The sequence below is a fragment of the Ixodes scapularis genome, unplaced genomic scaffold (assembly GCF_016920785.2).
Source record: "Ixodes scapularis isolate PalLabHiFi unplaced genomic scaffold, ASM1692078v2 PGA_scaffold7__128_contigs__length_106722199, whole genome shotgun sequence".
Lineage (NCBI taxonomy): Eukaryota > Metazoa > Arthropoda > Arachnida > Ixodida > Ixodidae > Ixodes > Ixodes scapularis.
In genome coordinates this window covers 38680391-38706627 of record NW_024609882.1, presented here as the reverse complement: position 1 = coordinate 38706627, position 26237 = coordinate 38680391, and the positions used below count along the sequence as shown (strand labels likewise).

Genomic DNA, 26237 nt, shown 5'->3' with positions numbered 1-26237 from the left:
GCTCAAGACACGACCCATGAGCGGGTGCTCCGTCGCCATTCTCATTCAAGGGCCTCTAATTTCAGTGCTGCGCCGCAATTTGCTTCAAAGGATCGCTCTAGACAAGGGCCTCCTGCACTGGCGCATTTGACTCTACTTGCAAGAGAAACGCAAACACATCGAGGGCCTTTACGGGAGACGGACTGAGGGAAGTGAAGGGGCCACTTCCCTCAGCAGGGCTTTCACAACTGAGGTAATATACGTCGGCGACACGACGGTACAATGTCACGTGACGCCGCCACGTCTAACGGAGAAATTTTCCTCTTAAACTTAGAGGACAAATTGCTCCGCCACGACGACCCTGCAGGAAGCATTCCCGCAACCCGCCACTTCGCCGATAATGGCATTAGACGTAAAATGCGAAGGCCGTCAGGCGAGGTTCGTTTAGATCTTCGCGCGCTCAGTTTCTTCGTCGTGTAGTTTCTTACCAGGACACAAGATGGCGCCGACGACGACCGTTATCGCTAGGGAGGCTCAAGTGAGGGTGGGTGCAACTGCTAGATCGGCGATCACGGGACATGGACGCCATTTAATTGCTAAATTTTGCTGGGAGTCTATGGGGCAAAGGGTCGTTTTCTTTCCTAACTCAGGTCTTAAAAGCCCATTAAGGTGCTTGAATAATTTACGCAAGGTATAAATGATTACTTTTCCATAGCCACCAGTTTTGTTGCGATAGGTGAAGTATTTTTTTAACGCGAAAAATGGTAAATTCCGCCATCTTGGACGTTGCTGCTTGTCTGGCAACTTTGCTTTCTCCGCTCGACGTTTGCAATTCTCGGAGCGAGAAGGAAGCGAGAGAGGCTGCGCCAAGGCGCTCGTTGCTTGCAATGGGAGGCGAGAGGAGGAAAGGCGCATGGAGCAACACAGTTGCAACAGAGCGGGCGCCTGCTCTCGTGCAGGCAACACTGGCGCATATCCTTTCTCGAATCCTCTCCCTCAGGCGCCGCCATTAAATTGCAAACGCTCTCCAGGTTTTGAGTTGCGCCCACCCTCACTACAGCCTCCCTAGTTATCGCGTTTGTTTGCCTCCAGCTGTCCTCGAGCGAACTCAAGGCCGTTCCGGATCCCCTCTCCAACCGCTCTCGCAAACTTTTTTGCTTCGTTTCGCACTAGGATAAATCGCAGCGGATGCTACGAGACAGCAAAGTTCAGTCTAATGCTGTGGGACCGTCACGCGACCTTTGAGAGTGACGCAGCGACGCCCGGAATGTGTAATCACGTCACACGTTCACAGCACTTGATTAGCTGGAATGGCTCGTAGCTTTCCGCCGCGGTCCATAGTAAGGGTGAAACGAAGCACGTGAAGCGAGAGCAAAACACCTTGCTCAGGGGCTGCAGCTGGACGCACTTTCACTTTTCAAGCTTGGATCGCCACACGCGTTGCGGCGAAGAGGGAATTGTCTTTCGTTTGTGTCTCCAAAAAGGTACGTGAGTCTGCATTTTTTCTTTTTTTAGGAAATGGGCATGGTTCGGTGTCAGTTTTTGCATTTGGTGGTGGATTCGGCGTGCAAACTTGCGAAGTTCGACATCCTTCACTAACACGATCGGAGTGGCGATGGATAGAATTATTATAATGCAGGCTAGAGGTTCAACTGGCGCTACAATCTCAAAAAAAAGGGTATAAAAGGATGCATCGTTACACTCTTTGTCCCATATAATACAGCCCAAAACTTCAATTTGACGTACAGCGCCCTACAGTCGAACAGACGGCCCCATATTTTACGAGGGGCTTGATGGCCGTGTGGTACAACTTATTAAAATAGCTAATGTATGTGTTACTGACTAAAAAAAAAATAATAATAATCGGGGTTTTCTTGGCCCAAGTGTAAAAACTCGCTGTTTTCTTTCTGTGGTCTTTGATACGTACTTTAGATATTTAAAATATTATGTCGCACAGTTATCAAGCCCCTCGTAAAATTAGGGGCCGTCTGTTTCACTATAGGGCTCAGTACGCCGAAATCAAGTTTTGGGGTGTATTATATGGGACAAAGGGTGTAAAACTACACCCTTTTACACCCTTTTTTCTTGAGAGTGTAGTATCATGGGACTTCCGGTTTCAAATTGTTCGAGACAGCAACCAGCCCACCTTTGCGGCGCTCCTGTGCATTCCTTTGGGAAAACGCGCGTGCATTTTGTTTCCTCGCCGGTTAATAACAGGAACTACCTTTCTTACTTGGGTTGTAGCGAAGAGTATACGCAACATTTTAACATTATGACAGTCAAATTGATTTAATTACAGTATGTTTCTCGATCATTGAGCGATGCTTAAGTTCTCATTATTCAGGGTCCTGTCCAATATGTTCCACATCAAGTGTGTCAAGCCAAGCAGCGAATCTAACCAGAAATAAGATAATGCGCAGGCCTTCTTTAAGGAGTGCCAGCATACCGATGACGCTAATATAGAGAATCTGCGAGAGATATAGGCCACTAAAGACCCCATTTTTCGAGGGGTTAAAACGCGTGAAACAGCGGAAATGCACGCACTATAATGTGTGTTTTTCCTTTTATTTGTGGACTGAATTATGCAGGTGGTAAGAGTTTTCTAGATTTTCCCATTTTAAAAGTTTCCGAGCACACACATAAGCGTTTTGAACGCTAGAGCAAACTTACATTAAGTAGGTACTGCTCCCCCGGTGTTTGTGCATAGTTCTTGACCTCACCTTTGATTTTTCAAGATGCTCTTCATTACTTTCGCACGTAAAAAAGTACCGATGCCGAGTTCACATTAACAGTATTGGATAGTGGGGATTTAGGCTATGTGCTGTTTGTGGTCACAACAGAATAAAGATTATTATATATGTAAGAAACTAATTTAGCACCGTTTGAAAAAAACAAAAAAACGACGCCGTAACCGACCAATATTTTCGTCTACGTGACTGAGAAACGTTCCAAGCTATCTAAAGTGTATCCATAGTCTGTCCCGAAAAATCGTTTACAGGGTATTTTTCACCGGAAACCTAAATTATACGCATCTTGGAACGCTCATTCTGCACCTAAATTTTGTGCTGGCGGTTCGAACCAGTTGCCAAAGTCTCAGAACTATCCGTCATCTTATTCAAAACTTCGAACCGATTCTTTATTTGAATGGGAAAATGGCGGCCGAGGGAACTCTCGGATGGAGGCACCAGTTGACATATCCTTTGTGTCCACGGCCATGGCAGATACGCTATCGTCATTCACTCGATCCTCGTGGCACGTCTCGTTGCTTCTTGGGTTGCCTTTATATCAAGGCCGCAAAAAGTGAGGGCGATGCACAGAGTAGATTGTCCGGCGGATAAGCGTTTATTTACGTCTGCCGGCAGTTGGCTCGCTGCCATCTCACGCAGTCATCCCACATTCTAAAACAGCTGTGTACATCCAGGATACTTCGAGCGCTCTGCTACGGAACGTCGAAGATATCAGTCTTCAAAAGATTTTGTTTTTTTAATCTGTCAACTGCATTATATCTAGGATTTCGTGTTTTTGGAATTCATTTTTTCACAAATTCGGAGGATGTTTTTCGGAGTTTATTTTTTGATGAAAATTCGGAGTTTATTTTTGACAAAAATCCGGAGTTTGTCGGAGCTTATTTTTTGACAAAAAATCCGGACTTTGTCGGACTTTATTTTTGTTTAACTCTGAATTCTTAGAAAGTCAGAGTTTAGTTTCGCAGTGTTTCCGGTTAAAAATAAATAAATAATATTCGTGTGTAAGCGTTTTTCAGATAAAACAAAATAAAACGCGCTTGTTTCAATTCATATTTATTCAGCTGAATTTGGTGTTGCTGACATTACCGGGCAATCGTAATTTGGCCCGCGACACAAGAGGCACACAAATGTTGCTTCGATAAACGTCGATACCTTAAAATCGATTAACTCCTAGGCCCGTTTGCTCGAAGCACTGACCGCAGCTAAAGTTAGCCGCAGTACCTAGGAGAGCGATTTTGAAATCAGGTCACTGGCTCGGTAGGGATGCGGGGAAACATGGCGGTGCCCCGGTGAGTGAGCGCCGTTCGCTTTGAAACTAATATGTCATTGTAACTGCAATATCGGGCGCGTTAGTCAGCAACGAATGGTGCAGGGGCTTTCGCTTTACCTTACATCACTTAAATCGCAAAGCATGAGCAATGACCTCGCCCCATTTTTTAGATAGTCTTTCGGTTGTGGCCATTCCTAAGCCTAAATGAAGGCGATAATTGTCGGCATGGCAACGTCTTTGGAAAGTAGATTGCCTTGACTCAATCAGCCGGGTATTGATAGCACACAAAAGCAGACAGCGTCCCAATAGACCTTTTGTTGAATTTCCCAAGCACCGAGGTGCATGTTACGAGTGTAGTTACACCCGTTGCACGTGCTGCCGTCTGCAGTAGTAATTGTTGTAGAGCAAAACGTCTAAAACAAATTTTGCCTTGCACGCGCGTTCGTCAAAGCCTTATGATTATTTACTTCGAATCTTTTATAAGAGAATGGCCAGCGCGCGCGGACCGTAGAACTGCACTTTCAGCGTTCTCCTCGGTGCTTGGGAAATTTAGAAAAATATTTATTGGGACGCTGTCTGCTTTTGCGTGCTATCAATACACGACCGATTGAGTCAAGGCAATGCGCTCTCCAAAGACGTTGCCATGCTGATAATTATCTCGTTCATTTAGGCTTCGGAATAGCCAGAATCGAAAGACTATCTAAAAAATGCGGCGAGGTCAATGCTGTTGCTTTGCGATTTAAGTGATGTAAGGCAAAGCGAAAGCCTCCTGCACCACTCGTTCCTGACTAACGCGCCCGATATTGCAGCTACAACGACAGATTAGTTCCAAAGCGAGTGGCGCCCACTCACCGGGGCCCCGCCATGTTTCCCCGCATCCCATCCCTACCGAGCCAGTCACGTGATTTCTAAATCTTTCTCCTAGGTACTGCGGCTAACATTAGCCGCGGTTAGCGCTTTGGGCAAACGGGCCCTCGAGGAAGTCGCTGGGGAGATACTATTCGCCCCTTCCTGTTCCATCAACCTACCCCGCGGCCGCGCGAGGTGGAGTGCGACAGGATGTAATAGAGAAGTTCCCCGTTTTATGCAGAAAAATGTGGCTCCAATCCACGCTGTGAAGGTGGTTGGACAGCGAAGCTGTAAATGACACCCACAACGACTACCCATTGCGACGTCACTTGAACAACGTGGTGACGTCCCTACGTGATTTCTATACTGTTGGGTACTTTTCCACTCGGAGTAGCTTAGGCAACCATAAAGGCCCGTTCCGACAATCGCGACCTCTTAGAACCGGGTGCCTTGGAACCTCTTAATATCTCTTAGGCCCGCTTCAGACGGAGCAATTTCACCCAGCAACTTGACGTCGCAACACCAGCAACAGGGGCCGTTCGCGTTCACACGCAGCAACCGAATTGATTTTTATTTCACCGATTTGGTTTTTATATCACTATTTAGTCGCCCAGCTAAGCGCTAAAAACCCGTTCTTATATGTTTGAACAGCGTTGAGAATACTAACTAATTTTTCTGAAAATATTTATTTCCAAAAACGATCCATTTCAAACCAGAACTAAGTCTTCAGCTGTCATCATCACCACCACAGGGGTGTCACGTGAAGACATCGCGTCCCTGATTGGCTGCAGCCGCTTCAAACGTCTTCGAATTGCTTCGAGTTGCTCGCTTGTTCGAGCCGGACCCGATCTCAGCAATTCGCTTCGATCTAGGGAAAGCTAGGGAACGACCCGCCAGCAACCTCAAAATTGCTGGAAAAGTTGCCCCGTCTGAAGCGGGCCTTACAACGAGAGGACACACTGGCGCCATTTATTGGGTAGCAGTGCAAACTTGGCGGTCCGGCATATTTTCTATTTCTCTCGCGCCTTATCCTTTCTTTTTTGGCTCGAAAAACTTTAGTCAACGTTATAAACGAGCCTTTCTTATAAGTATTACGCACATTTGCCCTTGGAAATCCCGCAAAACCTTCGCTCTTGTGAAATGCAGTTCCAGAGCCACCGCATAGATGGCGCCAGAGTGCCAGTCTGTTCTCTCGTCTTAAGAAATTTTAAAAGGTTTCAACAGGTCTCATCTCCCTCGGTGATACTCGGTCGCAAGAGTGTGAACGGACCTTAATCCTTACCGGGAAACACGCGTGGAGAAGGAACGTGCTTCGCATTGTTCGCAGGCGCCGTTATCCTCCATTATGCGGTTTGCACTTCACACGAGGGCTTCGAATGACGTCAACCCCTTTCGAAGCAGCTGCAAACCTAATCTTTACCGGAACGCGTGGGAGGGTGTTCCTATTGTTCACACGCGCCTTATCATCCATCATGTGGTTTTTATGCATCTTTTGTGGTTTTCTTTATTGGAACGGATACTGAGCTGTATGCTGTATGTCTGATTTCAAAGGAGATACGCGGTTTTGCCTTCAATTCTTTGCCGGGAGTTTTTTGCTTACAACGCCAACGACACAAAAATTTCCTTGCCTGGTAGAGGTATACAGCTTCGCTAAAACATTTATGGTTCATAGCTTTCACTGTTACAGAAAACACAACCTCTACTTCCTTCAGAGCTGGGGTCTCCAAACGTCTTGAAGAAGGGGGCCGGATTCGGGATCTGTCGCAGTCCGGGGGACCAGAAAAAAAGAGTAATTATCAAATAGGAAACGTCAATAAACAATCAAAGATAAACATTTCAACGCAAAAAAAAAATTGTTAGTGTAAGTATTAAAAACAGTACCCTAAGGTGGACGAATATGTATATTTCAATACTTCAATTTGAAATTTCTTATTTAGCTAGGTATGATCTTACACAAGAATTGTGAACAAGTATATTCACCAGGCATAAACCAAACCGCATGGAAAATTCGGTCCATTCGCCCGGTGCAAAGACTAATGAGAACAATAACACTAATGCTGATAATATGCAATAGTTGTGACAAAGGTCACCAAGCAGAATGTACATGAGGAGGCAAATAAATTTTAACATAGCTACAGAGCCATGAAGCAGGGGACTAGGAATGGTGACACTGGTGATGAAGACTGCGGCCAGCCGCCGGACGGTCGGAAGGCTTCACCCGGCCGGATACGGCCCGCGGGCCGGGATCTGTAGACCCATGTTTTTAAGCACAAATAATATGGTCCAAACTGGAAACCAAAACAGTGGTATTTGTGGTGACCCCAAAGTACGATGACCTCTTGAGCTGAATGAACCTTGACGAGATACGCGGTAAGACCCCTTTTGAATGGTCCCAGAATTCAAAGGTAACAGGGATGGCATTTTTCCAGGACCATTGACTCTGTGCGCTGATCAAACCTAACACACCGATCTCACCAGCCATTTCGACTACGCCACCGCTGCCGCAATGCATCGAGGGAACTTTAGTCTTTGGGCACGTGCGACAACCTCGCAGGAGCTCTTCGCGTGAAGAGCACGAGACGGCACGATCCCTCTCGTGCACTGCCTTCTGCCTCATGTGAACTAAAGTTATGGCGGCGTCACGCATGCGCCGAATGCTTAGTGAGAATGGTCTATTGTAAAAAAACCGTATTTTAATTACTTTTTTTTTTGAGGGGGCGGGGGGGTGGAGGGGGGGGGGGGGGGTCGGGACATCAGTATACGAAATTTATCAGATAAATCTTTATTGACCAAAATTTTACCGGCGGAGGAATTTCAAAGTTTTTCAAATTTATCAGAAAACAGGGAACCCTAATTATAACCAGACCTGTAGCTAACGCGTTCCTATAACGAGTTACTTATATTTTTTGTAACGAAATAACAATATGGTAGCCATACAAGAGAAGGAACGAGTAACGTATTTTATTTAGTTCGTGATTAACTAACGAGTAAACGGTATTTAGTTACGTCTGGAAGGGAACGTTTGCAAGACGGGTACCAAACCTGGTTCTCAGCCCAGCTCGCGTCTGTAATTTTGCACGACACGAAAAACGCTAGATCGACAACCAAAAACACGTGCACAAGGTATGCCAGTACCCACAGTTAACCCTGGATGAACGCATTAAAAATATTAACGACGTCATGTATTGGAAGCGTGTACTGCTTCATCAAAAACGACAGCGAGAAAATGACCCGTTACATTCTAGCGGAAGTAGAGTGTTCCTTTTGAATCGCAGTAACGAGTCGCAACAGTTAACGTAGTTAGGAACTTGTCGAGCGGTAGACGAGCAACGTTATTTAGTAAATTTATTTCAGTAACGTGTTCATATCTGATGAATGAGGGTTCTCTGTTTTCGAGTTTATTATTTTGTTTTTCAAATTGGATAGTGTGGTTTCTGGTGTCATTTTCCCCCCCACCGGTTCAGTGTTTTTCAACATTGATCTCCTACGTCGGACAAAACTAGATGATTATCGGGGTTTAGGGTGTAGGGGAACAAGACACGCAGTCATGAGACTTTCTAAACTACAAGGAACATGCTTGTCACCACCCGAGCATCTATAAATAAAACGTTCCTGTCTCGATAAGAAAGCAAAACAGAGGAATGAAGGTGCTTATCGGGTGTTTTCCGACTGCCTGGGTGATTTGGCAAAATGCTCAATATTTTTACACATTCCTATCAAGCTTAATATTTCGTATAAAATAAATCAAAGAAATAAAAAAAAACTAACCTTAGGCCTTTCCGCCTTGCAACATCTCTTAAAACGTAGGTGACATTAACAGTGAACCGTCGGTTTCGGTAGACCTTAGTGGTCACGGGCGTAGTCGGCGCGTTGAGCTCTAGTGGCGCTTTCTGGATTGAGAGCGTTGAACCGCGTTTCCGACTGGGGCTTCTGATTCGTATGCCGCTTGCAAAGCTACTCCTTGAATTGGTTGCCGCGCTTCACACGAAACGCGGATGACCCGGTGACTCATAGCCGTCTCTTGACGCAACGCATTCAAACGCATTCAAACGCAACTTTGTGTACAGACGTTGTTTTTCGTCGACACCGTTTATTGTCAATCGCGTAGCGAGCGGCGCTATCGCCCTGCGAAGAACAATATTAGATGCGTATCGCGGTTGCGTACCTTGTGAGAGAGAACACCATGACAGGCTTAACGCGGACACCGCAAGCTTTACTAACCCAAGACATGACTCAAGTATGGTCATAGCCTCCTGCGTACTCCGCATGCCTGTCGGAAGGAGGAAAATACAACTGGGGCCGCTCTCTGAGAAGTTGCGCGCCGCCGCCGTTGCTTCAGGGTGGGGCACCACCTTCGTTGGACAGCCTAGATTGAAGAGAGGGATCATCTCAAACCTCGGGAAGCGTTTTCAATTTAATGGCGGACACCTCCTGCGGCGATAGGTCGTAGGTGCGCATGCGCTGCGTTTTCGCGTGCGAGGAGATAAAGCAGAAGGAAAGTCGAAGACGTTTGCAAACGATCACCTTTGTGGTCACCTGCCCGCAGCTGCTATTACAAACGCAGCCCGTAAACCCCGTGACGCCGTTCGAGCAATTGGAAGCTCTCTGTAATTCAGGCTCTCTAGAATGGATGGATGGATGGATACATGTAGACCGTTTGAATCGTGCGGCGGCTCGCGCTTACCGTAGCTAAAGCTTCTCGCTCAAACTAGCTAATTTCTGATTAAATTCGCAATCCACGGAGAAGGGCAATATAATCCCTTACAGCTACTAAACACAGGCCTTCATCTACCACTCTCCACGAAACTTCATTCTTCCCTCGACGTATGCAACTGACAAAGATTGAGGTTTTCGGCACCTCTCAACTCCTTCACCATCTTCTAAGTCACGTGCGCTGTGACGTGAAAGGAGGACGTGCGGGGTTCCGGTGAAGCTCTCTCTAGAGCCATCAGTGAGCAGCGAGAACTCATCCGCTCTCGACCACGTGACCACATGCTTGCGCAGCTAGATCAACATGGCGACAGGAGGAATGTGGCAACGTGCTTGTCCGGGTCCGGCCATCCCCGCTCGGCTGTGCCTCCGTCCCCCTCCGGCTTCTGGCGGTTGTTCCAGCACCTCCTAGGCAGCTTTCAAGCCTGTGCGTCACGTGACATGACGTCACGTCCGAGAGGCCTGCACGGGCGCTGATTGGATGCAAATGCCGCGTCAGCGTTCGCGTGTCGCTCGTTTCCTCTCATAGTCCCACGTGAACGCTGACGCGGCACTCGCATCCAATCAGTGCCTGTGCCGGAATCCCGGACGTGACGTCATGTCACGTAACGCGCAGGCTTCAAAGCTCTGTCGGAGGTACTGGCTGTTCGCGGTAGCGGATAGAGCTGACGGTTTTGTTGACCTCGGATAGATGGCGCCACTAAAACTTCGTGTAATAAAAGTTTTGTCGATGTTACCAAGTTTTTGGCGCCTCTATATTTATGCTGGAACGACAAGATTTATAAAAAAAATTACTTTTATCGGGCATATATTCGCACAACTTGCTATCTTTTTACAAGTACCCCTTTGACGTCACGCCGCGTGGTTCTCCTGGCCGCCGCTCGAGGCTGCATATCGTAAAATATTCTCATTTTTGCCTCACGATTACGCGGCGCAATCGCAACATTTCGAAGGAAAGAGATGTGTTTTCTTTTCTTTTGGACAAGATAAACAATATAAAAAGTAGAAGATGCAAATCCTTTCGACGTTAGAAACGTTGCACAGCACCTTCAAGAGTTGTTATATTCCTGTCATTCAGGGTGAGCGAATGCGTTAGGACTCCTTGCGCTCCACTATGACGCGTTGAGCGCACCGCGGCTGCGATAGCAACCATGTCTTCGTAAGCAGTCACAAGCGGTATTAACGCAATTGGTCACAAACTCAAACGCGCCACATATCTGAACTAAGACTTAACCAGGCTTTAGGCTGCAGGCGCACTGCGTTCGCAGCAGACATAACGGCAGAATTACCCGCGGAGACGCCTCAGAAATGGTCGAAGCATGTTTACATCTGTATGGCTCGGAGATGTCTACAGAGAGATTTTGTATCATCAATGTGCGCGCCCCTAATAAAAGAAGAAAAACAAAGTCCGAAGACAGCTAAGTACTTTCTATGAGTTGTGAATACGAAAGCATGAATGTCGTTCTTCCGCTCTCTTCATTCTTCTGCGGCGTAGTGGCCTAGACAGCCACGTGGCTATCCACGCCACGTGGCTGTCCACCGTCGAAACGTACGAAACGTACGTTCCGCTGGTGGACGGCCGAGCGCGCGCTCGTGAAGTGACTGCGCCGCGCTGAGCTCAGCCGTGTACCCTCCCCGGAGCTTGCCCGCACGGGCTCTGGGAGCCTGGTTCCTTGAAGACGCGCGTTACCCCGTGGCAGCATAATCCATCAGAAATCAGCTTCACTTGGAAAAGGGGATTTTAGGTGCCGTTTCGCAAACGTTTGGCGTGGTTTCAAAGCTGATGACGTCGGATCGCTCCATGGGACCCAGTTAATGCTTTCGCATTAAAAACATGTCTCAGAAAGCGTTTGCGGACTGTCTTTTGTTCGATGTATTAGAAGCGTGAGTAGGGTTTTGGTACACTACAGTATCAAATCAACTGGCGTGCCAGCGGCTTCGATTGTACTGCGTACCAAGTACGAGACGTTTCAAAATATCGTATGGTATATTTTATGGCGAAATCTAGCTGACGCTTACACAATTGTGGGTTTGAATGATTCTTTCAGAGCCGATCAGGCAGCCCACCCAGCTTGACCATGGAAAGAATTTCCCCCGACTTGGAGATGATTGCCAAGCGAGAGCTCGGTGAAACACCACAAGTGAAAGAAGAAGCCGTGGCTCAACTGCGGGCGCTTCTTTCCGGTAAATGGGAACGCAATGACGTGGTGGACTTACGTTAAACGTATACATAAAGATAATAAGGTCTGGTCATCGGAAAGCTTGAATTTATATATCTCACGAAGTTTTTGGAAATGAAACGCTTCGAGAATAAGCAGTAATTATCACGCAAGTAGGAAGAAGGAGGATAAAATGGGCTGTATGAATGAGGAGCAACTTGAGACCGCTAAGGCCTGGTATAAAAATTTAAGTGTATAAGATAATAATATTGGGGAAAGTAAAATTCAAATGAACCTGTAATGATGCATAAGGCACTATGGGACTACGAACTTGGTTATTTATAAAGAAGTTATGGTGAAGGGACGGCGCATTCGGTAAAGCCCGTGAAGTAAGACAACGAGTCAATTTGGGCGCAGTGATTAGCGCCTCCGCATGTTTGCCACATCGCCTGGTTTACGGGGAGAGAGAGAGGAGAACAGGTCCGAGGCTCGGATAAATACACCTTACTCATTCAGCGAGAAGCTTTTAGCCGGCGCCCAGATTTGCATACGCTTGCCGGGCAACAAAATCTGAAATCCGCCTAAAGGCTAGCGCGCGAATCACCTTAGTCAGCCGAGCCTCGACCACCTCCGCTCCTTTCCCTCCTCCGTCAACCAGGCAACTTAAACCCCCCTCTCCTCTAAAAGGATTTGGGGAGTATAAATGAATATCCAAATTTAATAGACTATATGTCTAACCGAAGACAGGCGTACCCTTGGCGCAACAACCTAATGTCCGTGCGAAAGGTTAGAGCTTATTATTTATTATTTAAACTGGCGGATCGCGTGATGTCCACACAGCAGCACCAAAGTGGTGGTGCTCAAAGGCCGCATATGCAAACGTGTGTTCAGTGCTCGGCAAACTTGTCCGGAACACGTCAACGACATCTGATTTCATGGACGTGCTATCCTGGCGGCAGCGGAAAAACTGATCCACGACTCAGCGCTCAATAGAACAGTTCCATACGTCGTTTCATTTCAAGTATAGACGAAGCGAAGGCTACGAGCAAATAAGACCAATTTAGAGAGCGTCAAAACCGCACCATCATGGTGTTTGTCATGTGTCGGTACGTATTCTATCGTCGCTGAACCAATCATAAACGTAAAAGGACCAGTGACTTGCACTCTTGACGTTGCTTGATTCATCCCATGCCATTTCCTCGTAGCGTCGGCTGCATCTTGACTTAAGCTGAGACGAAGTATGGGAGGGTAGGCTGCTTGCTCAAGACCGAAATCGCTGTTGGGCACGGGACAACGCAGCAGTTTTTCCTTCGATGCGTTATACGATTTTCAGCTTATTCAGTAGGAAGACTCATTGCTTTCTGATCGAATTATTCAATTACTGACTGTTCCGACAGTCACCTTTGCACCTTCGTGCGAAAAGGTGGCTGTAACAATAGATTGGCTGAACGTCAAAATAGCCGCAGTGTCCACGGTCCAGCGTGCCCTGAGGGGGGGGGGGGGGAGGGGGGGGGAGGGGAGGGGAGGAGAGGGAGGGGAGAGGAGGGGAGGCATATTAAAGGTTGAGATTGGGAGAAAAACGTTATTGCAAGAACTGCTATTTTAAAGCGTTAACGTACTACGTGCGTGCTGTAATCAGTAACAAGAAAAAATAATTCTATTCACGAGTCTTGACAAAAAACGTGTTTGTGGGCAAGAACAGTACTCTCAATTTTACTGGGTAAATATTTTAAAGTAACTACTTTTTTTTTTAATATATTTGTAACAAGTTGGTATAGTTTCCGCTTGCTTCAACTCCCTCTGTGCCAATTTCAAAATTATGCACTCCTGCAAAAAAGGGGCATGATTCCTTAATGGGACAAAAAGACGGGACGGCCGAAACGGACCTCAAAAACGGGACTGTCCCGGCCAAAACGGGACGTCTGGTCACCCTACTACTAAGGCTGTTTCATTCAGCGCTAGTTCAAGCTGTAGTTCTTAGACTGAGGTCAGGAAAGCGCTCTCACGAGAATAGGTACCGTTGGCGTGTTGAGGATAAGTTTGGCGAGTGCTGTACATAAGTGATTTTGCTCGCCAGTGATAAGAGATCCATGTACGAGTTAATAGATTGGGCATTTCCGACACATACCTCACTCCATGCACCCTTGACAGAGGATCCGGTATTGCATTGCCCCTTGGACGAAGATTTCCTGGTGAAGTTCCTGCGTAGCCGGAAGTTCCACGTGAGGGAAACCCTGGATATAATTCGGAGGTATTTCCGGGTCCGCCAGGAATACACCGACCTTTTCGACGATCTGCTGCCGTCACGCATCTTGTACGATGCGACACTGCACCAAAACAAGCTATTGACTGTTCCCAAGGAGCGTGATTCTTTGGGAAGGCTGATTGTCATTGTCAAGCTGGGTGAGTCGGATTCTCCACGAAACAACTTTCGAACCTTTCGGTTAGTAGTGCTCAATAGAGAGATCAAATTTTATAAAACCAAGCCACCTACGCATGCCTACGAACGGGGGGTTATAAAAGATAACAGGACAGGTTATAAAAGATAGGTGACTCAGGGGTCCGGCGAGCTCAAGGCTTCCACTGCCACGCCGTGCAGCCTAACGTTGAATTGAATGTAGCTAGCCTTCTAATTTGAGATTAAACGCGTTGTACGTTGGATCGCGGTTACGAAAATGGCTCAAAGCCGTACGACTTTGATCACCGCCGGATGGTTCATCGATGACCAACAAGGGGCGCACTAAATTGATTTACCTTGTAGAACCCCCCTCCCCCCCCCCCCCCCCCCAAAAAAAAAGAAAGAAAGAAAAACGCATTTGCATCCCTAATTATGAATGGAGGGAACATTTGGTCTGCGCACCGCGACATCACAAAAATACGTTTGGTGCGTAAAAAAAGGCACAGCATTCAAATTGTCACACACAGATTAATCTAGGAGTTAGGATATAATACTTGTGAAATACAGAAGATTCCTTTTCTTTATACCTGAGTAAGGTGTGCGGTAATTAGGCTTGAGCGTTACAGCCACCGAAACAAATATAATTGTTTGCAGAATATTTGCTCCTGCCCGATTTTTTGACGACTGCTCTTTTGTGCTCAACCGGGTGATTAAGTTGAGATTTAAGAAGTTACTTGTCCAGCATGTTTTGCGCTGTACAGCTGTTTCTACGTGTGCAATGCTGTTTCGGCATGCATTAACATCTAGGATAGACAGTGTACCGTTTCGTTCTTTTTCACGTGAGATTGTATTCACGGTTAAGCGCTCTTCAAAGTGAAATGAAAGTGATTAACACTGTCTTTATTTAAAATTACGTGAGTGTCGTCCACGTAATGCCTATAAAACCTTACTGGGTGCACATTCCGCTGTAGACCGGTTTCCTCATCCTGCACCATGACAAGAGTCGCCACAGTCACTGACACCAAACTACCCATTGGACAACCCTGAATCTCGTGAAGATCAGTGTTGCCATTGGGGGGTCGATTGAAGTAGCCAAAGCACAAACCAAATGTATCCAAACGTGTGCAGTTTATTTATTTTCGCGCCGAATGTGTCGTCACCGTATTTTTAAAAAAGAAATACATCATAAAAAGTGTACAAAATTAAACTCTACAAGAAATGGGAATATTAGGGAAAATATTGCTCTGTGCAACCGCAATCGACACGAATAAAAGCTACCGCATCTAGTGCAATTGAGGTTCATTGGCTAAAGAAGCGCGATGGGCAAGTCAAAAGTTGAGGATGTTTTTTCCTGCAGCCCCAGCCCGACCTTCAGCCTCAGAATTGCCTCACGGACGTCGAGCTTCATTACGTTTCGGCTTTGTTAACGATATTTGAGATATCACACGCTCGGAATCCGCGTTCTATATGGAAAGTGATAAGATTTTTAGAGCACCCTTTGAGAGGTAAGGAAAAGGGTGTACGCCAGAAGGGCCCTTGTAAGCGGCGGCATCGTGTCAAACGCTTAGGCAGGTCGTATGCTCCGAGGTGCTTGAAACAGACTACAGGTAACGGATTACTAATTTGAGTTCGTGAGAAAAAGGTCCAGAAAAGTGAGCTGGATGTCTCAATATGTCTGCGCGGCTCTTGGTTACGGTTTCTGGATTGATGGTATTGAGCCTCCGAACCGCGGACGAAGCCTGGGTTGCGGTTTTTTTTATCTTAGCGAAGCATCAGCTGATGCTCCTGTTTACCTTACGTTTGTGGCCACGTGGTGGGCTTCTCATTCAGTATCGTGATAACCATAATGTGCCAAGTTTCTTTTTCTTGTCTTTTTGAAAGCCCGTAGTAATGCCCAAAAATTATCTGTCGTATTTCTAACTGTGTAGTAAACACAAAAAAGATTAGTTGACTAATAATGACTGATTTCGACGAAGCTAAGGATTTTGTTCATCTCAGTTTTCTGATCGGCTACTCGTTCAGTATTGTGATGATCGGAAAGTGCCAGGTGGTTCTTGGTATTCTTTTAAAGCCTATCGTAATGACAGAAGTAATGTCTCATCTCTCTGTCTGTTTGTATACACAAATATTGATTTGGCTACAAATGCGCCAGAATTTAAGTTAAAAAAATGTAGCCAGGGAAGCCAGGGAGCGAAACTTAATTTTTTTTTTTTTTTGCCGCCAGACAGACTTGAGAGTAGCCAATTTGGCGCAAAACAGCCCCCAACGGCAACACTGCTGGTGATAAATTTGTCAACTAAACCTATGACACTGACTGAGGCAAAGCAGTAACAGCGTAACAATGTCCTAGAGTGTTAACGATGGACTTGAGTGGAGCTAGCGCGTTTGAGCTACTCTTTCAACCAGAGGAATGGGACCATTTGTAAACAAGTAGACATCGAAAAAAAAGCATTATTTCATCCTCGTCAAGGTGCTGACCTGAAACGTATTCCACGAACTCCTGGGAATTACGTACTATCAAATTGTTTGTTTCGCTTACGGGAGTGATCAGTTCTAAATATTTTGATAGGCTGTAAATGGGAGTAACAATGAATGAAACAATCGAGCGCAATGGACCCTCGGGTTTGGGAACTTTAGGAAGACACTAAACGTTAGGAGGAGATCCATCAGAAGAAAAAAGACGACGGTGGTTGGCACTGGATAGGTGTTTCTTCTTTTTCAGTCACGGGGGTTATCGACAAGGGATATCTCAGATTTTGAAGTGGGGTCCCGTGGCAACCTCACGAAATGCGCTGTGTCATCAAGAACCACCTTCACTGCGCTGTGATTTCCACTCCTCTAATAACCCTCACGGGCTGGCAGTGTCAATAAATAAAATGAACCAAATACGTTAACATTCTGGCTCCAAACATTTCTTTCTAGGTGCCTGGAATCCGGCTGTCTGTTCACTGAACGAGCTCTTCAGATTGGTGCTTGTTGGGACAGAATGCAATCTTATGGTTCCGACGAACCAAATCACAGGCGTCGTAGGAGTTGTTGATCTGGATGGACTTCACATCTCTCACTTTCTTTACTTCACGCCATCGGAAATCAGGAGGGCAGTCAAGATAATGCAGGTATAACTTTGACATTTACGTGTACTTGAAAAGTTCACCCTTAAAATGATATGGTTCCATGTTTTCGGTATACAGGGTGAATGAGTTTTAACTCGAATCCACCTTAAAGAAAAAACGTGTTGAGATTTTGATGAGTGACGTCTTAACCATGTGTTTATCAAGCTCGAAGGATATTAGATGAGGGGATAGTCGTCACGGTAGTTGGTTAAGTGTCATTTGTTAATCAGCTAGCTTTTTGAATTATTTAGTTTAGGGGTCGTAATGCAATTACAGTATTGACGGCCATTGCTAATAGCTGCCATACCAGTAAATTAGGAGAATTTGGAAAACAATTAATATTAAAAAGTTATTTGATACATATTCACGTTTTTCACCAGATTTAAAAATTGCGCGCAAAGAGTTAACTGCACGCCCTGCTCTCAATGATGCTTAGAAGATTGACTTAGAAGTTTCAATCATATCGTCACTATCTCGGCAGCTTGTCTTTGGCAGTCTTGTGCTCGCTACTTGAAAAATGTAATAGGTTATAATTACAAATTACCGAGCCTCAAATATAATGAATTACAGTTTGTGGGAACCATGGGGTTTCTTATATTCCTATCCAGGCCTAGCTTCGAGCAGGCCGTGGGAGCCGTCGTCACCAATGGCGTCGGCCTCCCGGACACAAGGAACCGAGGCCGAATTCCCCGAAGGGGCCGGCGCTCCCTTGCCCATTTTGGGTGAATGTGCCACTGGCGCACCCTTGAGAGTTATAATGGACGCGACTGCTAGCGGCCTCCCCGGACGCGTCCATTCTCCGAGGCTACATAAGCTGGCCCCGAACGTGGGCCAGGGGCTCTCGTCGGCGGAGGCCCTGGCTCTACGGAGCTCCGTTTTTCTTTGTGGGCCTCCGACTTCCCGTGAATCTGTCTAATCCGGCAGCGCGGGAAACCGACCGAGTGATACTGGCAATTGAGCCAGCGCCCAGACTTTTCATTGTCTAAGAGCGAAGCGTGTTTTCATTGCAGTCAATAAACACGTCTTTATTCGGACCCAAGGAACCTTCTGTGTTTCTAAGTGGTACCCCCAAAGGGAAAACCCACAAGTTACAATTTACTTTTGCTCAAAATTAACGGATTAGTTTACTCGTTACGTTAAAATTACTTTCACGTTACTTTTTCCGTACACTTAACCAGAAAATTATAAAACGATTTTGATATTTTGCAAAAATGTTCTGCAACACTACATTTTATTTCTCTTATGCCCATATTATAGTAGTCTTTGTAAAAATAAAATATTGTATTTAAGAGAAAGAGTATAGGTGCTCTTTGTTCACCTGTAAGCTGACAAGACACCGAAAGCTGCAACCACACCCGCCATCCCGTTAGCTTAAGGCCTCCGAAAATGATCCCTGCAATTGTGCAGATAAAGCTAGCGGTGCTCATGCTCAGTAACAGAGTCTGCCTCCATCTACGAGATTTGGAGCTAAAAAAGCAATGTATGAAAGCTCCTTCTTGACGCGGGTGTTTCATCTGTTATTCACAGAAAATAAAAACTTCGTTCTAACGTTACAATCTATAGCCAATGCAGAATGTAGGTGTCCCAGCTTACCTTGATGTGTCTCCGTAGATTAGAGTTTGTTCTTGCTGATTACAGTATGTGTTTTTTCGGCAAGCAGAAGTATGCACTGAAACTTTAGGTTTCCGTTCTCCTTAATGCCCTGAATTTTGAACATCTCATTAGATAGTTGGCCATGGAGACGACGGACACTCCATGACCGAAAACTCGACCAGTCAGAGAAAAAATGGCGGTTACGGGTTATCAATCGTTCATCGGTTCTCAATTTCATACCAATATGGCACGAATATTGGCAATATTCGTGGAGGCCACGGGAGGGGAGGGCATGGAGAGCGAGAGAAGCGGTGACCATCGGTCTCACAAAACAATAGAGGATCACACCTCTTTTACGCCTTCTCTCTTTCTCTGTGTCAGCACTCCCTAGATGGTGTAACCTCCTCCCCCTACTGTAAAGTGAGGGGGAGGAGGACCACCATTCCCAGATAATTAAACCAAAAGAAGTATCATCCGTACCCCAGACTTCTGCCCGTTACTCAAAAGAAATCAATTACCATTACAATTACTTGACTTTAAATGTAACTGATTACCGTTAAAAATTACTTGCCGTAAAAGGTAATCGATTATTTACTTCGTTACTTTACTCGATTACTTTTGCGTTACTCCAAAGAAACTCACAAAAAACATTCAATGTTTACTGTGTGTTTTCGGGGCGGCATTTATTGCCTCATCAATAATAAAACCCGGATCAAATGCACTCAGTAGAATTTGTCACATAGGTTAAGGTTAATAACATTAAGAGGTCAAACGTATAAAATAATAAATGACTTAAACTGGTGTTTGAGATAAATGGGTCCAGCATGTAACCGACCGAGACAGAGTTGCATCGCATGAACATACAACGTTTGCATTTGGGCAATACACTTCCTAATGCTGGTGGAGACCGCAGACACCACTCAAAATAATCCTAGTTCAGTATCCGTGAACTGCAAAAAACTCTCCTTCCACGAGCCAGCACTGGCTGCTTCATGCCGCTAAAGGGCTTTGTTGCTATTTTAGGAGGTTTAGTTGTGAGATCAAAATGTTTTACTTCCTTTCGGATACGTCTCGAAGACTGCTGCTTGATGAATGTTGCTATCCGACCGAATGACTTCTTTTTTCTTGTTCACCTAATTTAAATATTAATGCTCAAAGCCATGGCGGAATCGCGTATGCCGTGAAGAAATTATCAAAAAGTATCAGTATCAGCACTCGCCCACGTCTCTCACACATTTAAAAATAATAATAATTACTATTATTATTATTTGCACATAACAAGGACATCCTTGACGGCGTGCAAAACTGAACAGAAAGGTGAGAACCATTAGGCAAGCGCCCTGCCAGCCCGCTCCTGCCTCAACTCGAGTGTCCATGTCAGCCACTGCTTATTCGCTGCTTTCCTTTCCCCAAAGTTTCGGTCTAACTTCCCGCATGCACAGTCCGCTAAGATAACCACCACCGACCCCCAACTGGAACTTCCTTCAACATTCTAATTTTTGAGAATGCGGTTTGGAAGTCTCCACTGCCTGCTCATTGTTTGCCGTCGAACGTGACGAGGGTATTTGGCCGATCTCCGTTTAAACTGACAATTTTTCTGTTACAATAAGCGGCCTGTGTCATATCGCCGACGCATGTTCCACTTACACGAACCCGCTAGTGGGAAGTCACTTGGCACAAAGCGCACAGCTGGTTGGACTGCAATATTGAGCTTTTACAACGTTAAGCCGTGAACGGAGGCCAGGCCCCACGCTGTTCTGTGTGTGTTTGCGGGGTGATCGCCCTTAGGTGGAAACATCAATAAACGATCAAACACGAAAATAAAACGCAGACAGCTGGTTATCTTTCGAGCCCGTTCTGATTTCGAGCTGCTCACAAGGTCCTTTCTCGAAGCATCCTTCTCGGTTCGGCCTGCCGCATTTGGTCCTCTCTTGTTGAATCCATCGCTTTTCATCCTCCAAGGAAAAAAAAAATTGGGACATTTCTATGTGAAGGTGTCACGGTTTGGTCACCGCATTTGCCCGAACAAGCTTCTTCAAGTCCGTTCCTTCCTCATCCCATCTCACGCGCGCTAACATACACACGCACATGTGCTTCGGTCCCCCCGTTTGGTTAACGATTGCTGGTATACGTTCTTTCTGCTCTTGAAACGTGCAGCGAAGGTCAGGACCCGCTCGTTGAGTTGTCCGGAAGTGGTCGCAGACGCTGGACAATAAAACACCGAACCCCGTCTTTGTGTCAAAGCACGGCTTCTGCACCTCCCTTCTCCCGAGCCGCGGGAGGGTGCACTCGGAGTGTTGCTAGGAACACAGCGCTGTCCCGTTTTCCATGAATTCCTTTTCTCTCCCTGGCTAGCACTTCCTTCGCCTGAAACCCGCATCTTGTGTGACCGAGTTAGAAGCGCAGATATAGTTGCATCGCCCTTCTTCCACCATACATTTTCTTTTCGCCGGATGGTGGGAAAGTAACGAGTATTTTTGAGTAATTCGTTACCCGGAAAGTAATGAAGTTACTTTAGAGTTACAATTTCAGAAATGTAATAGATTGATTACTAAATTACAAAAAAAGTAACGGATTACAAGTAGTCCCGTTACTCGCAACGGATTACTTCCATGTCTGCCCTACCCTCGAAAACGATGCTCTTAGCCTCGCGCCGGGCGCTTTTTGAGCCATACCTCAAGAGCATGCTAGAATACTGTAACACATATCAAAGGCAAAGAGAATTGGACCCCCTCGCGCGAGGCTACATCGTATGTTACGCGAGCTGTGAACTTGCGAATCGAGGGGGACCCGCTTTTGATGTCTGTGCAGGTGGCGGGAGACGTCGAAGAAATTGGAAAGGGTGAAACGTGTAAAAGACAAAAAACAAATAAACACGAAGAGCTTTCTCCTGTCTGGGAGAAGAAGAAAAACACGATGGAAGACGACGGAGAGCCTATTCGACGTTGTCTTACTTGATCTTTGTCTTTCTTTTACTTGTACGTGCGTGGCCCGTTTTTCTAGTGGTTCTAGTGACCGGTAATATAACAAATCGTGTTGTTTTCGGCTATTTTCCCCTTCCTGATGTTTTCTATTTTCTTGAACTTGCTCTCGTTATGCCGCTGAATGTTCTTGTATTGCTCCAGTTACTGTAGTATACTCACATTTTTTAAAAAAATAACGAGGAATTAAAGTAATCCTTTACCGACATTTTGTAACGAAATTACATTACAAATTACTTCCGAAAAAAAGTAACGTGACAATTACAATATTCCTTAAAAAAGTAACGGATTACAAGTAATTCGTTACCTTTAGCGGATTTCTTCCCAAGTATGGTCTTTGGTGGGGGGTACGCATACGGCACAAGTGATGTTGCCGAAACTGCTACGTCACTTTTCTACGCGTGATTGCGGGCAGTGTTGGCGGAGCGCTTCTTGCGCGCTAATTTTTAATCGGGCTGAATTACGTGAAAATTTGTCACGTAATATCTAAACAAAATACAATATCTTTTTTTAAATACTTTTAATTGGTCTGTGCTCTAATCGTCGTTGCCGTCAATACTGCAGTTGCAACATTATCCATAAAATCAATCAGTAAGAAGTTATTAACCCGTTTTTATTGATTAGTCAACTTATCGTGATTATCATCCCCTCATCTAATGTCCGCCGAGCCTGATAAGCACGTGTTGAAGACGACAATCGTCTAACTCTCATCTTCACTCCTTTTTAAACCTGTTCAATAAAAAATTGAACACCCTTTATATCGACAAGCCATGGGAATCAAGCCCCAATCAAGTGGTGTAGTAATAATAAAATAAATTATTAAACAAAAAAAAAAAAAACGAAAGATGCTGGTTTGGCGTTGTCCTTGAATAAGGAAAGCTGAAGCTTCGCAGAGGTATAACTTATCTACAGTTTATTTGTCTTGTTATTCCGGAACACAGCTTCCACATAACTCTCTGTGAGGCTTCTTTTTACTTTTAAAAGCACATTCTTCGCCTCACGTACTTCCCTATTCAGAACCTTGTCGTTTTCCAACAGTTCCGGGAACGCTCTTGTTTTCTGTTGGCAGCGCTGATCCCACGGCTCTTTCCTGTTTTCTTTTATAAACCCCCCATAACTACCGACTTTTCTTCCAATATTTCTTCCAGTATTGAAAATAAGCGCCAGAAAAACGCGGAATCAGCGCTGAAACAAGACGTACAGAAGAGCATTCTTGTAGGTATGTTCGATACTCGTGCCGTGAGGCAGAAAATAATCTTGCGACCGTCTCCGAGTGGAGGTGAAAGAGTTCTGTTTACTCCGCAACTTGGCAATACCCAGTTAACCTTCGCTCTTCCATAGCCAGCCGAGAAGATCTGGTGTGGCGACATACTTGTGTCATACTCCGTTTCACGATAACTTGGCGAACTGTGGAGGCTACGGCCCCCGTGACCCAATAAGAGCGTCGGAGCGAGGCCCGTGTCACCGAGCCACGGGAGCGTGTATGTCACTGCACCCAATGCGAGGACCGGAGTAACTGGCTGTCGTCTGCTGGCAAAGAGTCATCTGCTGCGAAGCAAACCAACTTTGGATGAACGTCCACCGCCGCAATGTTGCCGTCCTCTAAAGTAGCGAGGTCTTCGGGATCAGTTCATGGTACTACCATACGCTCAATTTTCTGACGAACCTTTGGCGGGTGCCAAGGCCAGGGCGAAGTTCTAAACGGAAGCGGTCGATTACAGGGCTGCCATCGTACAAACATCGTTGAAAACCCACGTTGTTTTCTGAAAAGGTTTGATCCGTATTGATTATCGTTGAAAACTAACATGTCATTGTCTTTCTTTCCTGTGGTGTCGATAGAGATGTGATCGTGCCAGTTCAATTGTCATTAAAATAAAAAGAAGCCTAGAACTACATTTTGTCGCGGACGGCGCTGTTGCTGTGGTGGCGAGGAGGCGTCCATAGCCTTGGCCATGAAGTACTGCCACGTGGCTTGCTCCGACGCCCTTATTGGGTCGTGGGGTCCTCCACAGTTCACCAAGTTATCGTGACACGAAGTATAGTAGCCGCCTTCTTCATTGAACAGAGAGTGATTCCTGGTTCAAAAACATATTTCAATAAAACCACGAATTTGCTTTTCTGTTTTATTTTATGTCGCAAACGCGAGCGTATATGCATACTTCATTTGAGATCAAAACCACAAGAAAACGCATAACTGGTAACCTACTCGGAACTTTCAGGAAGGCTTAAAGATATACGTGCTTTTTTAATTACAGGACTCCTACCCATTGCGGGTCAAAGGCGTCTACGTCATAAACAATCCTCCAGTTTTTCAGCTGATCTACGCTTGTGTGAGGGTGTTGCTTAAGCAGAAGCATCGGGAAAGAGTAAGCTTCGTCTTAACGCCCATTTTTCTTAACGAAAAATAGTTGATATCCCAGTGTACTGATGTATACTACCTGACAAAAGCAGCGCCATACAAACTTGCTTTGAAACGTAAGCCGCCTTTAAGAAAAAAAATAATATATTGACTTGGTAATGTGGCAGCTATCTTAGATAATAACGGAATACTTTACTTTTAACGTGAACTGTTTATAATTAAATTTGTGTTTCGAATTTACAAGTCGCGCATTCGTTTTTTTCCGCTATGCATTGAAATAATACCGAAGAAAATTTACCCAGAGCTAACTTCTCAGTTTCCTCGCACAGCTCTAAAGAGGCCGAACGGAAGGCACTTACTTGCTTCTCAATGGAAATTTTTCCAAAGACATATCGACGGTATATTTGAACACTACCTTAAATTCTAGAAAAATTCCCCCCCCCCCCCGAAAGATAGCCCACCCATATTTTTTAATTGATTTGCTATATATTTGTAAACACCGAAAGATAGCCCACTCCTACTAATAGCAGTGTTGGGAATTGGTATCGATGATGGCCTCGGCGTAACTGCAGCTACTTATATATGGCGGGATATAAGCGTACGTTGCTGACTGGGAAGCACAGTCATCTTTGCTTCGTCGCCCCTCGCCACCATAACAAGTTTCGAAGGGACACATGACCTAATAATATAATTTTTTTGAACCATTCTTGATTGTACAGCGAAAGTTAGCCCACTCCGTATTTTCCCCTGATTTGCTCTTGATTTTAGGTTGGCTATCTCTCGGGATATTACGGTCGATGTTCACTAATGTTTAATAAAAAGTAATGCCTTCACCTTCATGAGCAGTGAACCGATTACAGGAGCGACCTCTGAGAAGCACTGAAATGTTGTATTGGTGGATTCCACTCCAGAGCCTGATTGCGTTTCAAATCGTTAGAGTGAATGGTTATGGAGCAACATTGGAAGATATAGAAACCCGTGCAGAACCCTCGTCACTGCGATATACGCAACGCGTTGTAATTGATTCTCGACAACAGAAGGTGTCACTCCCTCCAGTAGGAATTCCCAAAATAGTGCAAGCTGTTTATTGTAACTGTATGTATGTGAGAACTGTGAATCGTCGTGCTAGACAATGAAAATATCGAACACGAAGATTAGTATACGATGCAGGCTTGTACCGTAAATGTTAAGGCAACAGTCTTTTTTTGTTTAATTGTGTCCATTTTGACTTCATGGAATGAACTCAGAGTGTTACATTTTGGCGCTACAAACAGCAATTACAAAAACCTCACGTGGAACAGAAAGGCGCTTTTCTTGAAACCTGACAATGCCAGGCCACGCACAATACGTGCCGCAAGCAAAGCAATTGAAAATAAAATGTGATTATCAGCACACACTTCCTTTTACCATACACAGTTCAGACTTCTTTTAATTCAGGGAACTCCTTTATGGACATCACTTGGCATTCAAGAAAAAGAGTCTGTGACAGCTGCTGGGATATTGTTGCAGAAAGAGTGTGTAGACAATTTCCGTGACGGCTTCACAAAATATTTTTATATTTGATGGAAGTGTACTAAGTTATTCTGTGACTACATAAAAAAAAACAAAAAAACATTGTTTATATGTAATTGAAATGCCTAATCTATTTCGCTTTCTGTGTCTATCGTATTGAAATTTTTCCACCTAATCGTGAGCAACGTTCATGGTGGCATTACTTGTCTCTGAACGCTTTTATATCTTTGGACGCTACTTCCTTTCAGTTGCACGTCATTGGACGCGACTACGAGAGACTTCATCAATTCGTTCCTCGTGAAGGTCTACCCACAGAATACGGTGGCCTCCTGGAAAGCTACGACTACGGCGAATTGGAAGCAACATATCGAAGCAAAGAAGACATTTTTGTGGACCTCGGTAGATACGGCTACCAGGAGCGACAGGAGTTCAAGGAATCGGTTGAATCTGAACAAACCGATCGTCGGAGTGCTGTGAAGTGAAAATGCCAGAGGGCGCTTAACGTTTGCAGAAAAGAGAACCGTGTTCATTCGGAAAATAAAAATGTACTTAAAGTTTTTCGCACAG

General features: G+C 45.3%; 1 protein-coding gene across 1 annotated transcript; it reads left to right on the top strand.

The window, feature by feature from the left end:
* Window positions 1-1106: 1106 nt before the first annotated feature.
* LOC8027330 (alpha-tocopherol transfer protein-like) lies at window positions 1107-26237 on the top strand. The gene is made up of 6 exons (XM_040218099.2): window positions 1107-1463; window positions 11604-11739; window positions 13866-14117; window positions 17035-17228; window positions 24055-24165; window positions 25919-26237. Exons 2-6 carry the CDS (start codon window positions 11634-11636, stop codon window positions 26150-26152), a joined length of 897 nt encoding a protein of 298 aa, XP_040074033.2. The 5' UTR covers window positions 1107-1463; window positions 11604-11633; the 3' UTR covers window positions 26153-26237.